Raw genomic sequence first — 16,853 nt, 5'->3', positions numbered from 1 at the left:
GCCCCCCACTGCCTCGCTCAGCTCGGCGGAGGCTCTCGCTAAGGAAGCCTTTCCAAGGTGACGCTATAGTAACAGGCACAGTAATGACCCCTCAGCTGCTGGGGCTTATTAATGGGCCCTCAGCCAAAGCAGGCACCCAGGGCGAAGTGTATGAAGCATTTATATATGGCTCTGCAGATGGGTTCTCAGCTACTACATTATGCCTCTTATGCCCCTGTGGGAGCCATGAAACAATTTTCAGTCAGATACTAGCATAGATGTGGCCCATGGAGGAACACTGGCACCTGAGGAGGCTAAAATGCAAAACCCAGGCCACAAATATCTAGGAAGGTATTTCTTTGCTCCTGATCAATGGAGGAGGATCTCTCCAGGTATAGTGCATAGGTGCCACTGGGACCATCTAATTGAAGATATCTGAGTTGGTCCTAGAAACTGCTTAGAACTCTTCACCGGACGTCACTGTCCTCAAAATAGATCCAAGTTCTTTGTTAAGGTCCACAGGCCCTCCCTGGGCCGCCAGCCTTGTTTCTCATCACTCCGCTCCTCTATCAGCACCTTACTGAACTCAGCAAGCTCTTTGTTGCCTCTGGGGTTTACTCTGCCTGGGTAACTCTCCTCACCCTTCATCTGGGAAATGTCAAGGGATTTTGAAGCCTCACGGAAACATCACTTCTAGAAACCTTCATAGACTAGGTTAGGTGTGTCCATTCTCCATGCTTCCAAATCACCTGTCCTCTGACCCAGTGGGACCTGGCACGTGGTGGGAACCCAAATGGTGGACTGGAGTTGGAATACTGCAAGGAGTTGCTCCCACATTTATAGGCAACAGGATGATACCTCCTGATGTGATGCTGCTGTGAAGAAAGCCTTCACCTGCATGTGAGGAACAAATCTGTGCTTCAGGCTCTCAGATTCCCCAGGAGTCACTTCCACAAGATCAGTCACTGCCCTCTGCCAGCTGCAGCCCAATTCCTTCTCCAAGATTTGAGTTACCCAAATTAGAGCTGGATTCTTGGTAAGTTAAACACCTACTAATAATAGCTATTATTATTATTATTATGCCTAATATTTATTGAGTTCTATCTATGGTCCAAAGTTTGTGTTAAGCACCCCTTTATCTATTACCATAATACTCCCAACACTGCATTGTGTTTAGAAACATTATTTTCTCCAACTTTACTGACAAGAAACTGGGGCAAAAAGAGGTTAAACTTGAAGATTTCAGACCCAAACCGCCTGGTTCCAGCCCTGTTCTCATTCTCTCACTCCTCCCCTTGCACCCCACACTGTCTCCTCCCACTTAGTGAGGTATATTTTGCATATTGTATAGTTCACCCATTTAAAGTGGACAATGATGTTTAGTAAACTTACAAAGTTATGCAACTATAACCATAAAACACAAAGCAGACAGAACATGTCTATCACCCCAAAAAAATCCCACATATTCACTGTTAACCCCTATCTCCTACCCCCACCCTGCCCCAGTCAACCAATATTCAGCTTTCTGTCCCCACAGATTTGCCTTTCCTGGTCATTTCACATAAATGGAATCATACAATATATTGTCTCTTGTGTCCAAGTTCTCTCACTGAGCAAAATTATTTTAAGGTTTGTCCACATCACAGCTTTTATCAGTACTTTGTTCCCCCTTTTTTGTGAAATATTTCATTGTATGGCTACATCACATTGTGTTTATCCATTGGCCTGTTGGATATTCAGGCTGTTTGCAGTTTGGGGCTACTATGCATAAAACTGTCAACATTTGTGTGCAAGTCTTTGTGTGGACATATCTTTTAATTTCTCTTGGATAAATACCTAGAAGTGGAATTGTTGGATAAATGGTAAGCATATGTTTAAGAAACAGCCAAATTATTTTCCAAAGTGGCCACACTATTTTACCTTCCCGCCATGTGTATTAGGGCTCCCATTTCTGTACTTCTTCACCAGTACTCGTCATGTCTTTTTCAGTACAACCATTCCAGTGGGTATCACATAGTATCTCATTGTGGTTTTAACTTGCATTTCTCGGATGACAAATGACATTGGCCATCTCTTCAGATGCATTATGAATCATCTAAATACCTTTATTGGTGAAATTTATATTCAAATATTTTAACCATTTTGTTAAATAGGTTTTATCTTATTATTGAGGTACATAAGTATATATTCTTGTTACAAATCCTTTATCAGAGATGCATTTTGTAAATATTTTCTTCCAGTCTGCTGCTGGAAGAACATCTTAGGGGTGCTTGCCCAGATCATAGTAATCCCTCATTCTCAGGAACTGCCATCTCCACCACCTTCCCCCTTTGTGGAGAAAGACATTGATAAGCCCTGCATTTACTATAGGTAAGCTTGTGCTTGCTACTGTGGAAATTTTAGAAATAAAAAAAATAGGGTCCTGGTTTTTAAGATTATATAGTAATCTGTTTTCACTAAAGACTTCCACCAAAAAGTAGGGCAAACCAATAGTAAATAACAAGAAATAAACATGAATACTGATGTATGAGCCCCTGGACTAAGACTGCCACCAGCCACCCAGGTCTGATGAGACACCCCTTCTAAGGGGAGGCTAATGACTAATGCCGTTCTATAGCAATTGCTTCGTTATCTTTAAACTGAATTTCCCAATCTCATTTCATTCTCACAAAGTAGAATGAAAAAGTAGGTATGACAAACTGGAAGGACCAAATAGATATTTCCACTTTTCCAAATCAGGAAACTTAAAGTTTGAGGTTCAAATTCAAGAACTTGTCCAGAGTTACATAGTTTTTGGTGCAGCCAGGATTTAAACCCATCTGATCAGAAATACTCACTTGATAATATCACACCACTTCCAGTCCACAATAAAGCATTGACAGTCCCATTATATTTCAGCTCACTGTTAATTGGACACTGGAATTCAATTAACTTGGCTCTATGTTCCTAAATTCTAGGAACATAATATTATAGCATTAATAAATAAAAATATGTGTAATACTTTGCAAATTTAAGATTGCATACATGGACACCCTAGAAACAAATCATTTTACTTTCAGGCCATCACTGTAACTGCCTAAATATTAGGTGTCATAAATTTTTCCCAATTAATAAAAATTTAAAAGAAAGTCAAATAAAATAAAGAAATGCAGGATGCCTTTATACAGCATAGAATAATTTCTAAGTATTTTGAATTTTTCATATAAGAATTTACCTAGCACATGAATTCCTTGTATTTATGAAACACTTTCAACTTCATTCTTAACTGCTCCTTGGAGTCTTCTACGTACCTACCTAGAAAACCAGACTGGGCACACTACTCCACTCTATTGTTGAAGCCAAAGGCATCAAGACCAGTGATATATTTAGTTCTTTTGAAGCAATAGGCAGAGCTGGACAAGAAACCATACCCATGTACTCATTTGCTTGGCCGTCACACTGGCTTCCTTTAAGAAATTATCATTTCATCTTGGAAAATCTCACTTCCCACAACCCCTAACATAAGACACTCGATTATCTATTTTCAATCTGTTTTTTTTCAGTGTAAAGACAAGAAAATTTATTTTTAACATGCGTTATTACTGCCTAGATACGGTGAGTGTACACTGGTTCAGATTTAGTCCAAAGTCCCTATTTGTAAGTAACTGGGGGAATACTTGTTCATTTCACCCAGCATTATTACAGTGGGGAAACACTCTGGTTTTGCTTGACACACCACGAGTAGTGACTTGAAGAAAAGATTCAAGGGTATCTTAGGTTGTGTTCAAGGCCAAAATAACCTACGAAATCTAGTAATTTAGTAAATGCAGTTCATCATCATAATGCAAGTTTTCATCACGTTCACTTTTCTCAAAAGCACAGATGGAGCAGGGAACAGGGTTTATATTTGGGGCATCAAGAATCAAAATGTCCTATACACCTTGGACAACTATTTCTTGTGAGGTCTTGTCCTTCTCATAAATTCAGTAGCAGAAGCCAAATATTCTTACCAATCTGTCACAGCTTGTTCAAACATGGACCTGCGAAACGGCCAGTGTGATGGGTCATTACTTGAGAAACAGTGACATCTTCTGGTAGTCTACAGACTATATCCACTTATGCCAGGCATTTTTTTCCCCAGAAACCAGCCACCACTGTTTACAAGAGATCTATTCAGTGTACTTTTATTGAGCCTGTGTGCTATCTTAAATTTCGGATATACTCAATGAAGCATAAATTAGCTAAAAAACAAGCCTGTAGCTGACTTACTTGCTCCTCACCTTGCTGTCATCCCTGACTTTGCCTCATAGGAAAGGTTTTAAGCAGCCAAGGCTAATTTCACATTTTCTGGTAATCAAAGTCATTTAACCAGACTCCTTCATTTGTTTTCCTATAATCTGCAAACTTAAAAGGACCCTGGGAGTTACTTGATCTATTCCCCTCCCCACTGTGTCTAGCTTAATTTAGGAAAATGTGATTCCTAAATAATTGTTTCATAGCATCAAAGACAATTTAAAAAGGTTCCACATGAGGCCAAGCTCATGCCGTCTCCTCTGAAGTGTTCCCCATGCTCCCCTAGCCTCACCTGTAGATTCATCACAGCATGTACCTCAAAGTCCTATAATTATCTGGCTTACTCAGCTACATTTATTAACTGCAGTGTAAATTCCTTGAGGGCAAGGTCTATATCTCAGTACTGTTTGTGTCCTAAGAATCTCACAATGCCAAGCCTATAACCCATTTTTGGTTTGTTTTTTTGAAAAGTGTATGTAAGTTATGCTGGGTGAACTATCTGTTCTTCATTCAAGCAGAGATTATTTTAGAGACTTAAGTCCACCATAAGGAAGATGAGGGTATCTACTGAGCACCTACCATGTGTCAGGAGCCTTTACACACTTTTACTTCATTTAGTTCTAATAAGTTTGTAAGGCGTGAACATTCTCTTAATAGCTGGGGAAACTTATTCTTGTCAGCTAATGTAAGAGACTAGATCTTTAAACTCATTCACTCCACGTATTTATTTATACTGTACCTTATTCCAAAATGAGGATTTCTAAGAACATGATGTGAAACTTTTTAAAAAGAGAGGAAATCAAAGGAGAAATAGAAATTAAAAATCAGATGAAGCCAAAAGTACTAAAATACACATACTATTAATAACCTACACAATTGCCACAGGTAGACTGAAAATTGGCTGGACCTCCCAGCTGCTAATATGTGATTTGTTACATTCATTATTCAGAGACTTCAAGAGGTAAAGGCAAACTAGTGCTTAGAAGCACATTCACTCCTGAACTGAAACCTGAATTTCTCCTGGGGGTCCTCAAAGAAGCAATTGCATGGTGGAGTGAACCTGTGTCATCCTGGCATGAATATCAGTTTCACAATATAGTCCAAAGTTAAGTGTGGTAAAGGAACTTGATGTGTGTCCAAAAAAGGGCACAAAGATCTCCATTGTGGGCTTAATTACATTAAGAATTTCTAGACAAATGCATGGATTACTCAATTTTTGGCCTCCTCCATAGGCATTTCTCAAGTTAGATTTTTGAATGTTGGACAATCAAGAGTTAAAGGCTGTCCTCTGACTAGTACCCAGGGTAACATACTATTGCTGATTAAGGGCAAGTCCACATAATCACTGGAGCTGGGAATACAGACGACTGTCTCAGTGACAGGCCTTTCTCTCTCTTCACAGAAGTGATCTGAAGAGTACCCACTGTAAGAGACAAGATCTTAAAAACAATTTCGGTTTTGTTTCAACACATGAACAAATGTATAAAGCACCTCACCCCACCTCCATAGACCATAAATGCTACTAATTTTAGCATGCTAATATATATATATATTTTTTTAACATGAATATATATAAATGCTATCGTTTTTGAATAACATACAAAAAATAGTCCCAACTTTATGTGACTCCAAAGTTCATGCACTCCATATGCTTCCATTGTACCTGTGGAAATGCCCCATATTGGACTTTCATTTGATCAATGCATTTAGAAAGACTGGCAGGCTTAAAGACATAGACTTGAAGGAGAACTGCATGAATGTTGATTTCTACATTCAAACTCTAGATATTAGTCTCAATTTCATTTCATTTAATATGAAAGTCAAAGGGTAGCTTTCCTAAGCAACCTAGGCCACCACAAAGGAACACATCCACAAAGTAGAAAAAATGAAAAGATAAAAAATTGAAACTGCATCAATGTTTGTAGACTAGTCAAGCCACTATCTCTATTACAGGCACATTTTCAAAGAACTTGCAGAAAGTTTTAACATAGAATAGGTACATGTAATCCCATATGGTTTTGGCTAGCAGCATAAATACATATCATATAATACTGCTTCAAATGGCTTAAGGAGTCTAGTAGCGACGGTGAGGTCAGGGGACTGAAACCACACCAGATATTTCAACAAAGAAATTTAAATAATTGTTAACTAGTAGAAGGTAGGTCAACTATTTAAACGGGTAAAAAGAAAGACTCTAAGGAATACACAAGTAGCAGTTGCCAAAAAAAAAAGCTACTACCACTTCTAAGAGAAAGTGAAGAAAATTAAGAAACTAAAGCTAGAAGAGGCTCTCTTCTCCATCTCAATCCCCCAAGCTGAGCACCAGCCTTCTTTGGGGAGGGTATGGTTTCCACGGGCACCCTCAACCTGCCAGTGGTCAGAGGAAGGCCACAGGGTGGGAGACAGCTGCCTGAGGGATGGGTGAGTTGCCATGGAAGCAGCCCACTGGAACTGCTCCAAAGCGACAGCCAGGGTGGGAGAGCGTGACCTGAGCACAGCTGGAGGTCCTCCTCGGGGGCCGCTGGGCTCCTATGGTGAATAAAACTGGAAAACCACAACCCACAAGTAGCACGTCTTCTGGTGTTACCACTTTGCAGAAGCACTTTAGGGCCCTCTGTCGATGAGGCCTAACATCCAGCCAAGCTGGCAAAGGAGAAAAGTTTACAGGGTTCAGTTCTAGTATCATCACCAAGCAGGGCAGAGAAGGATGAATTTGGAGCTGGGAATCAGTAGGTTGATAATTGCCAGAATTCACTCTTTTGGCCACTTAGCTTCCATATACACCTATGCTATCTAACTTTGTATCAATACCATGTTGAAATAATATTTTGGCTCTATTCAGTTGAATGAAATACACTCTTAGAATTAATTTCATCTATTTTTACTTTTTGATGTGGTTACTAAAAAATTTTAAATTATCTATGTGGCTTGCACCCCAGGTAGTTAAATGATCCCTGAGTGGCTGGAACACCTTGGCTGCTTTGGACAAAAACATTTCTAATAACCATTTTGGTGAAATGGCTTTTCCCACTGCAACCCCACCACCCAAGATTATATGCTTTAATTCTGGTACATGTCTGGGTCCTGCAAGCACTGCTAACCTGGCTCCCCCAGCCCTCCTCACTCACAGTTCAGGGAAGCGGCCCAGAGGCTGATTTTGACTATACACATTTCTGTTCTGTCACCTCCCTCCCTTCGTCAATGCTGATTTTTGCAATATATTTATGGTACCCAATAAGACTGAACACATACTTGTGACATAAAACAGTCTCAACAAAAGCAACTCCAGGATGCAATAAAGGATATATGGGATGCAACATGGTAGGATTAGACTGCAGACTAGAAAAAAATCTAGCTTCTGATCCTGGCTCTGACCTTCTTGAGTTAGGCCATTAAGTCTCTGGCCCTCTGTTTCTACATCTGGGTGGAGAAGACAGGGCTGAATTATTTCAGTTGCATTCAAACTGATGAAATCCCTACAGAGATTGTAACCAGTTTTTTCTGATAGACTACAATAAAAAAGATCAGAATACACTACATGTATTAAAGACATTTTCTGAAACTTTGGTTTCAGGTATATATTTTATATACTGGATTGCAATGTAAGATATAATTTTTCTTACTGAGTGTCACAGTTACAGTTTGAAAGCCACTGACATAGGTAATCTCTGAAAATTCTAGAGAATTTGAATTCTTATAGATTCATTTTGTTCTAAAATTATTTCAAGACCAGTAAATCACAAAGCATGAAATCACAACTTAATATGGAAAGTTTTATCAAAGCTGTAATTTATTTGGTGTATACTCTGTGCTTGCTGTCAGGTACTTCCATATATACCTTTTCTTTTAATATGGAAAAGCCACCACGTGAGGTATTTTACAGGTTAAACAAACACATAAAACCTACTTCCTTAACTTATTAAGGTGAAAATGGTTATAAGAATTCCAAAATAAAAACAAAAACAAACAAAACCCTGCCAAGCACATAGTCTATTTCCATTTCCTTTTATACATCCTCTACATAGATCACACATTTTAGTATCAGAATAAAGAACCAATTCAAATAAAAGGGAATCTTTCTTGTAATTTTTGTCTACATGTGCTTTTTATTTTTTTAATCTACCAATTTTCTACTCTAAGCATAACGGACTTAATGCTGTCAATATCTGAAATAATTTTAAGGTGACCTACAACTCTGAAAATGTTGTTCACATAGAAATACAAGCCTAAACGCAGCACTATTTTTCATAAGCACTTCTCAACAGAAAAAGGCAATGGTAACAGTTCAACTGATGGAAATTATTTAAATAAAATACCTTCAAGAAATTAGAAAAAAAAAGTTTAGGAAGAATTTTCTAAAAATGTAGCACCACTACTTCAATGAATGAGCATATTACAAGGTGTGAAAATGACCTAGGAATTACATATTATACTTTCTCAAATAATCTATTTTTATATTTAGAAGTTCAAATCATATGTTATATTATGCTTTCCTTCTAATTAGGAGTCCACCACCAACATCACGGCATTTTACAAAATAAAAAAACAATTTCCTCACAAATAGTGACTACTGAACTGTTACAAAGAAAAATTCTTCAACATCAAGCAATTTTATTCCATATGAAAACTTTTCTCAAGAGAAGTACTGTGTTACAAACAAGACAGATAATCTGGCCAAGGTGTTAATGTATTTGACAAAAGCATCTGATCATCCTAGTGCCTTTCATTTCTTGGATTAAGTTTCTTCAGCATTTCTGAGTCCTTTTTCTAAAACCATGTAACAATGTTTAGCTCATAAAGAAACCAGATGTAAAGCTGACTTTATTTTTTAAAGTACTCTCCCTCTTACTGAATGCTGCCAGCAATATTATCATCAAATTACATTTTATAACCAAGTACCATATATTCAATGTATATATTTAGTGTGTATATGTATATATACGTATGTATTTCAATGAATCAACTTAGTATCAGCACACTACAACATATGATATATTTTAAATGATTGCCAGTTTCAGATAATTAAAAACCACAAACTCAATGGCAGCAACTAATACATGTAATAGTTCTGTGAAAGATCACTTTAAAGCTATATAATGGTAAAATATAATTTAAAAAAATACAACTGACATTTATAGCATAAAGCTCTGAGTTGAATAATCAGTAAATTTTAAAAAAAATCAGAGAAAGACTTTGAAAAATAAAGTATGTTTCCTGGCAGAAGAATTCATTTTCTCCTTCCTAAAAATGGCTTATTATAGAGATGAAAATGTTCAAATAAATGATTCCTGAACTTCCTAGAAAAAAATTTAACTTCAATTGCAGTAATTGATGAGATCAGACTTTATCATGGTAAACTGAAAATCTGTTGGTAGCCAGAAGATAAAACTGCTCATTTTTAGAGAAGTAAAGTTTATTACATCTGAAACAATACAGAAGAAATCTCAAAAGTTTACTCATTAAATATAGTTTAATTCTTACAAATCTCCTCTCGAAATGCAATTAATATATGCTGCAACCTCAGAAGTTTGAAATCAAAATGAAATATGAAGGCAACAGTCAGAGAATCACACCAGAGGGCTTTGTCAAGTATCAGTACATACCTCTTCTATCTGTGATATGGTAGGAAAAAAGTGTAAATGTCCCCAAGTGAATGCAGAAAAATACATTACTATTCGAGGCAGACCATGCTTAAATATAATTTACAATGATTGGTTTGCATTTAAGATGGTTAATAATGCCTTAAGTTTCAAACAATGAAATCAACATTAAGTTAAATTTTGCAGTGTTTGCTTGGTCTTTTGTACTAAACATTAGTTTATCTCAGAAGTAAATAAGATTGGAAAAAGCAAGTGACCTGATTCTTTTTGTTATGGTTATCATTTTCTCTCTGTCATACTAAACGCAAACAAATCAATACAGCATCATGATCTTCCACATATTAAAATCAAGAATGATGACTTTTGAAGAGCAACTGTGTACCATGTAGTATTTAATAGATGACACTTGCAATTACCACCAACTCGATTTTTTAAATAACACCAAGATTTACAAGCCAAAATAAACACTTGATTAAAAAATTCTGCTATTCAAGATATTCAGGTGTCTTTTTTTTCTCATTAAGATTGGTAAGCGTTGGGGTCTTTTAAAAACCTGAAGAGAAGATGGTAAGAGGAAAAAAATCCTCAATGCTTTAAAAAACTCAACTGTAGTTAAGGAGTCCTTACAACTACTATGCTGGCATGGAAACAGGTGTTTTCTGTCAGAGAACCATTCACTTTCCCACAGAAGTAGTTCCTCCAAGCCAACTATATAAAGATATAAATCAGCTCACCCATGATTGAAAAGAAGTAATCCTTCAAAAATAGGAGCGAGACACCTCACCCAAAAAGATCTTTTAAGTCATTGCTAGCTGAACTGCTACTGGTCATAGTAGTTGGCGGCTGTGCAAAGGTCTGTGGGTTAAAGAAAGGGTTAGCCTGCATACCAAAGGAAGACTGTCCTGTCATGTTCATCTGTGCTCCCATTACCGAACTGCCCATACCTGGAGACCCTTGAGGAGGTACAAACTGATTAAGCCACTGATTTGGTTTCTGTTGAGATAACTGGTTCATGCTAACTTTGGGTTTCTGAAGGCCAAAGAGATTATTAAGAGCGGACATATCTGTGGGTCTTTGTTGAGTCTGCTTTGCGCCGGCAGGAGGAACACTCACAGCACTGAAGTTTGGCAAAGTGGAAGGTGTTCCCGGTGTCATCTTGGTCACTCCAGGTGTGCTTGGACTACTGAATAAGTTCTGGTTAGTATTAACCGGCATGCTGAATCCTGCAGTCTGAAAGCCCATGTTAGCATTTAGGCCATTTGTCAAACTTCTCTTTGTATTATCATTTGGTGTAGAAAACATCATGCCAAGGCCCACGGAAGGAACAGAGGTGAAGGTACTTGAAGCAGAAATTTTAGGGGTAGTAACAGAAAGGCTGGTCAAAGATGACATATTATCCATCAATGTGTCTGTCAAGTCCTTAGTCTGAAAAATATGACGGAATTACTTTATCTCCAAGAATTTCAAATTACTTTATAATTACTAAACATTTGATAGATTATAAAGGACAAAGTAAAATTAAGCTCAACAGTCTACACCAAGTCAGAAAACACGGCCCACAGGGCAAATTCGGCCTACCACATATTTTTGTATGGTTTTTACTGACAAACATTTGCAATCAATTTGATGAGAGGGAACATTAACTCTGAACTCCAATTAAATGAAAAATGAAATGTCTCCCCCAGTCTCCCAAAATAGAAATGCACTCTTCTCCTTAGATCTGTATTATAAAAAGGATACTCTATAATTTTTATATTTTGAATTTCATCAAAGTTTTGTGGAAATTTTTCTCCATTCTTATATACAAAATGTTCTTAATTTGCCTCCTAGCCCACAAAGGTTTTTCTTTTTTTCTTGTCCCACAAAAATTTTAGTGATTAAGAGGTAACAAAAAAATAATTTAAATATAAAGTTATTTCTGAAACCAGGAAGTATGAACTCTCTACAAGCAGGGACCTTAATCAATGCCATAGCACCAGGAACTAGAAGAGTGCCTGGTACATCGTAGGAAATAAATACTGGTTGGACATAAAGGTAAGTATGCCTATATCAATTTACAAGCCTGACTCTAACTGAAAGTTACTTTTTGCTTGAAAATACATAAACGTATGAATATAATATTCCTGATCTTTTCAAAGTGAACAGAGTTGATTTAGTACCTTTAAGATCTAATATTTTTTAAGAAACCCTCCCTGTTCATCTAGCTTCCTCTGTATTGGTAAGACGGCACTATCATGAAACAGTATATATGTATATATATATATGAGGAGGCTATTAAGGAGTTGTTGAAAAATTCTTAATGCCCACACTTGTTAGTAACTATATACTAAGGTATTCTTTGAAATGCATTTTCATGCAAAACAATAGGTAGACTAAGTTCTATATTTACTCCTAAAGTATAATATGCTTGACATTATGTAACAGAAATGAACTCTGACCTGTTTGACTGGAGCAATGGGTGTATGCACTTGGGGTTTAAGAGGCTGCTGGCTTTTCAACTTCTGTGCCTGCTCCTGTTCTTTTGCTAATTTTTGTTTTTCTTCAAGTGTAAGTGATGCCTTAAAACAAAAAAAAAAAAAAGAAAAATCAACTGGCAACTTCATCATTCCACTTGGAAAACAGAAGAGTTCTTTTTTTTGTGTGAAGTATGTTTTGGTCTATTTGACAATACCAAATAGTTTACAAACTCCTCTTGCATTGGTGATTGCCACAGTTAAGTTTTATTTCTAATTATTGTAAAATTTAACTTTAGACAGAAGCTCACAGGATCTGTGCTACAATATTTCTAGTATGAAAAATTATTATTTTTAAACCATTCATTAGAATCATTTTTCCAGAAAATGAGAATATGAATAGGTGATTTCATTTTATAAAATAGGAGATTGTCATTCAACTCTAATCTACCTTGCTCCAAAAATATTTTAGGAACTAACCAAAAAGCTAAGGAAGAAGTAAACAGTCTCGTTCACTGTTAATATATATATCAAATTCAGCATTTTTCTTTTTCTCTTACTACCTCGCTAAACTACAAGCTTAGAGTATGTTTTCTTACAAATTTGTAAACAACAGTATCCAGTAGCTCACTGGCTTTTCACATATAGGTACACATATTTGTTGACCGAAAAGAAGAAAATTGCCCTCAGCAGAAATTCAAATCTATTTTTTATATTGGATGCCAACCAACAGTTTAATTGGAAAGTACCACTTTATAGTTTATTATTCAAAATCAGAAGCAGAGAAGAAACACAGTGGAATCTGTCAATGGTATAACTGGCAAAAATGCAGCAGAAAAGACAAAGGAGTCAGACAACCCAGAAATGTTAACATGTAGGAGGCTGAGTGTTAAGGGAAGAAGCTAAAATTCTTAAGTATCTATTCTCAACATGGGTTGGGTCATGTTCCAAGGATAACTTCTAAATTTCATGAAGATAATCAAACAATGTTTCTTGTTAGGATGCTAAATAGTATTTCCTAGCAAAAATCTGTAGTTTACAGGAAGTCCCACAATATGAGTACTAAAAAAACAGTAAAGAATCTTACTCTTTTATGTTTATTTTGTAAACCATCCTCTTTTTCTGATTCACCACCAGTCAGAAGGTCTGCTCCGATGTTGTTAAAGACTTTGTCAATCTGCTGAAATATAAAGAGTCAACTGCTTGAATGATGTCAAAAAATTTATTTTACTAAAGATCAAAAGCCCATCAAATGAAGCACATTATCAAGCACCCTTTACAAAAATTAAAATAATCTAAGTATCGTCTTACCTGAGAACCAACATTTGTAACTTTTGTGTCCTCAGAGGCATTCATTTGATTTCCTATATCCAAAGATCTGCAGGAGACAGTTGAATTATAGCAAAGCAATAAAAAGAAATGCGTATTTTTAAAACTCATACTAAAAATAGTTCATCCACATGGAATTCACTAGAACCTAGACAAATTATAACTTCATTCTTTAAGGAGTCATAATCTTTTTCATTATTAACTACAACTAATGTCTGCTTGCCCCCAAAATTAGTATCTGTACACAAGGCTTTTTTAAAAACTCAATACCTGAGATTTACTGGAGAATTTACTCAGGGTGTCATAAAACCAGGCAAGCAAGGTTCTTACCATCAGAGAGCTTATAGTTCACTGAGAGACCAGGTACCATATGGGGAATTTAATCTGATTAAGTTCAGAATCTGTGATTCTAACAATATAATCACCAGGATGTGGGCCAAATCTATGCCTTGAAAAATACATACGACTTAGATAGGAAAAAGAAAACGAGAAGGTTCATTTACATCTCAAGTACAAATACTAGATATTAAAAATCTGTCAGAAATTTTTAAAAATTACTTTTCAGGGTTCCTATATTAATAGTCAATCCACCAAACATCATAAATATATGTATCACAGAATACTTAGAATGCACAAAGGACTATTTCACATAATTCTATACTTTGCATATTTACTCCCACAAGCCTTCATCTTACTCTGGGGCAGAAGTTAAAAAGTTCCTATTTGGGGACTACGCTCATGATTGATACCAATTTACTGATTGATTTTCAGATGTCTGTTGGCTCAGGATTAAACTTTGACAGCACCTCAAAATCATTTGTTTTTCTCCGGGGCAAAGAATATAGTGGAGATGTGATTTTAATAAACTGGCATTCTCTGGTGAATAATTTTCACCTTTCCCTTCGTCCTTTGAATACTAACATTTTGCAAACAATTTAAAAATTATCCCTAAAAATAAAAGAAAAGAGATGGATGTTGTGCTACTATGTATGAAGTGACTATCTATAAATACTTCTTGGGTTAGAGAAAAGAGAAAGGGAGAAATCAAAACACTAAGATATCACAGATTTGAAAAATATTGTAAGTAGTGTGCTTGGGGATCAGTCCCCTGAATATACAATGCTAGTGGCTAATGCTGACAAGAGATAGTCTCAAAAACAGAATTTTCTTTATGTAGAGAAAATGCTGACATTATATGATATTACATTTTAGTACTCAGAAATGACATTAGAATTTCAACAACATTCTATTTTAACTCAGTTCCACTTGATGTGTTGGAAAAATTTTTTTATGTTTTACATATGGTCATATTGAAACCATCAATTTTTGTAGTCTGTATTTCAGAAAATCAATCATAAGATCACTCTAATCTCACGCCTGGTCCACATGCAGTTCACATACAACATACTTACTTCTGCTGTTCTTGCATTATATGAAGTTGCTCCAGTTTAGTCTTATGTTCACACTCTAATCTATTAAGCATCTCTTTTATGACAGAAATGAAAGAATTGAACTGGTATAAGAAGAAATTGATATGGTTATAATATTTCAAGTTAGCAACAAAAGTAATCTAATAAGATACATAGTACACTATTTTTATTGAAATATGAGCCATTCATAGGACTGACATCACAAGAATAGTATTTTAAACTCAGTATGTCACAGTAGACTTCTACAGTATCTTTGTATGGTGGTAACACAGTTCATGAGGCTTTTAAGTTCCAGAAAACATGTCTTAATGAGTTCTATATCCTGAGTTGTCTTAAGCTATTATTCAGGGGTCTTATATAAATTCATCTCCAGCAATTATTACATACTGACTTTCCTAGAATGCCAAAATTGACCATCTGAATTTCTGTATTTCTGGTAACAATCCACTTGATAATGCATAAAATTACTGTTTATTCAGATTCCATAAAAATGGATAAAATAAATCTTGTTTTCTAAAATGTTTGATGGTTTTCTAATAGTAGAAATATTAAATGTACATAATCTAACTTACAAATAATTAGAAAAAGTTCACAAAGCATATCTAACACCATGTCACAACGTAGTTGAAACTTCAGTTCAACTTTGGTTAAATGATAATTCTTATGGTACTTCAGTATCACCATAAACCATGTATTTGAGTAACACCATATATTACAGGAAGCACCTAAAAACTCCTTTCTTCCCCTCCACTAATTTTGTAACTATATTTTTGTGCTTGTTGCTTAAACATATGGTACACTATTTTATTAATCCTTATAACTCTTCAAAGTAGGTTTTTTAATATTTCTATTTTAGAAATAAGGAAACCCAGACTCAGAAAGCAAGTTACTCAGAGATACTTATAATTTATATGGCTGAATCAGAATTCATTGTAAGTCTATTTCCAAAGCTTGTGTTCTTTTCTACATTATACTGACTCTCACCATTCTCTATCAACTGTTTATCTATCCTTTGTCTTACTATGAGAATACTAAAAGGCATATTTCCTTAGCAATTTACCATGACTCTGTTTTTTTTTAAATTTCTAGTAAGCTACAACATACTAACAGAAAAATACATATATAAATGCATATCTCAAAAAAGTCACAACCAGTAGACAGAATTTAACCAGTAGACAGATGCAGTGGCTCAGAAGTTTCCTTGTGTCCCCTTCCAATCATTCCCCCGCTTCATCCTATGAGTAAAACACTATTTTGACTTCTAGCAGTATACTTTTGAATCTATTTATACATCCTATAAACGGAATCATTCAGCAAATTCTCTTCTGTGTCTTGCTTCATTGCTCAAAATTACATTTATGAGATTCATTCATACTGTAGCATGTAGCTGGTGCAGAAGAGTTACCACAGTAAGCCTGTAGTGCTATCCCTGGAAAGGCCTGCTTGCAGGGTTGGACCTTGGCTGGTTCCAGGAACTCAGATTTTAGGTGGGTTCCCACCATTTACCCATGACAGTGACTCACTGTGCCTAAACTGTACAAAGAATGTTTTATGCTTAACAGATGCTTTCCTTCTGGGATTCTGGTATTTGAGTACATGCTCAGCAGAGGGTCCTACTTGACCAGTGCCCAATATAAAGTCCAAGTACTGAGTCTCTAATGAGTTTCCCAGGTTGGCAACATTTCACACATATATTTTCACAACTCACTGTGCAGGAAATTAAGCACATTTTGTATGATTCCACCAGAAGATGACACTGGAAGCTTGAGCCTGGTTTCCTCTATGAGCCT

General features: G+C 36.1%; 1 protein-coding gene across 5 annotated transcripts in view; it reads right to left on the bottom strand.

Annotated features, from left to right (window-relative positions):
* Nucleotides 1-8,016: 8,016 nt before the first annotated feature.
* SCYL2 (SCY1 like pseudokinase 2) overlaps nucleotides 8,017-16,853 on the bottom strand; it is a 76,231-nt gene continuing 67,394 nt past the window's right edge. For 4 of the 5 annotated variants that reach the window (XM_037023052.2, XM_073213686.1, XM_073213685.1 and 1 more), the window contains 5 exons: nucleotides 15,046-15,146; nucleotides 13,616-13,682; nucleotides 13,392-13,484; nucleotides 12,290-12,409; nucleotides 8,017-11,276 (listed from right to left, as the gene is read on the bottom strand). In XM_037023052.2, coding sequence (XP_036878947.1) covers nucleotides 10,632-11,276; nucleotides 12,290-12,409; nucleotides 13,392-13,484; nucleotides 13,616-13,682; nucleotides 15,046-15,146 — 1,026 coding nt within the window. In that variant the 3' untranslated portion in view covers nucleotides 8,017-10,631. The remainder of the gene's footprint in view (nucleotides 11,277-12,289; nucleotides 12,410-13,391; nucleotides 13,485-13,615; nucleotides 13,683-15,045; nucleotides 15,147-16,853) is intronic. The other variant, XM_037023053.2, reaches the window with a different exon arrangement.

The sequence above is a fragment of the Manis javanica genome, chromosome 10 (genome assembly GCF_040802235.1).
Source record: "Manis javanica isolate MJ-LG chromosome 10, MJ_LKY, whole genome shotgun sequence".
NCBI classification, from domain to species: domain Eukaryota; kingdom Metazoa; phylum Chordata; class Mammalia; order Pholidota; family Manidae; genus Manis; species Manis javanica.
The sequence above is the reverse complement of the archived record's forward strand: the minus strand, read 5'-3'. Positions and strand labels throughout refer to the sequence as shown.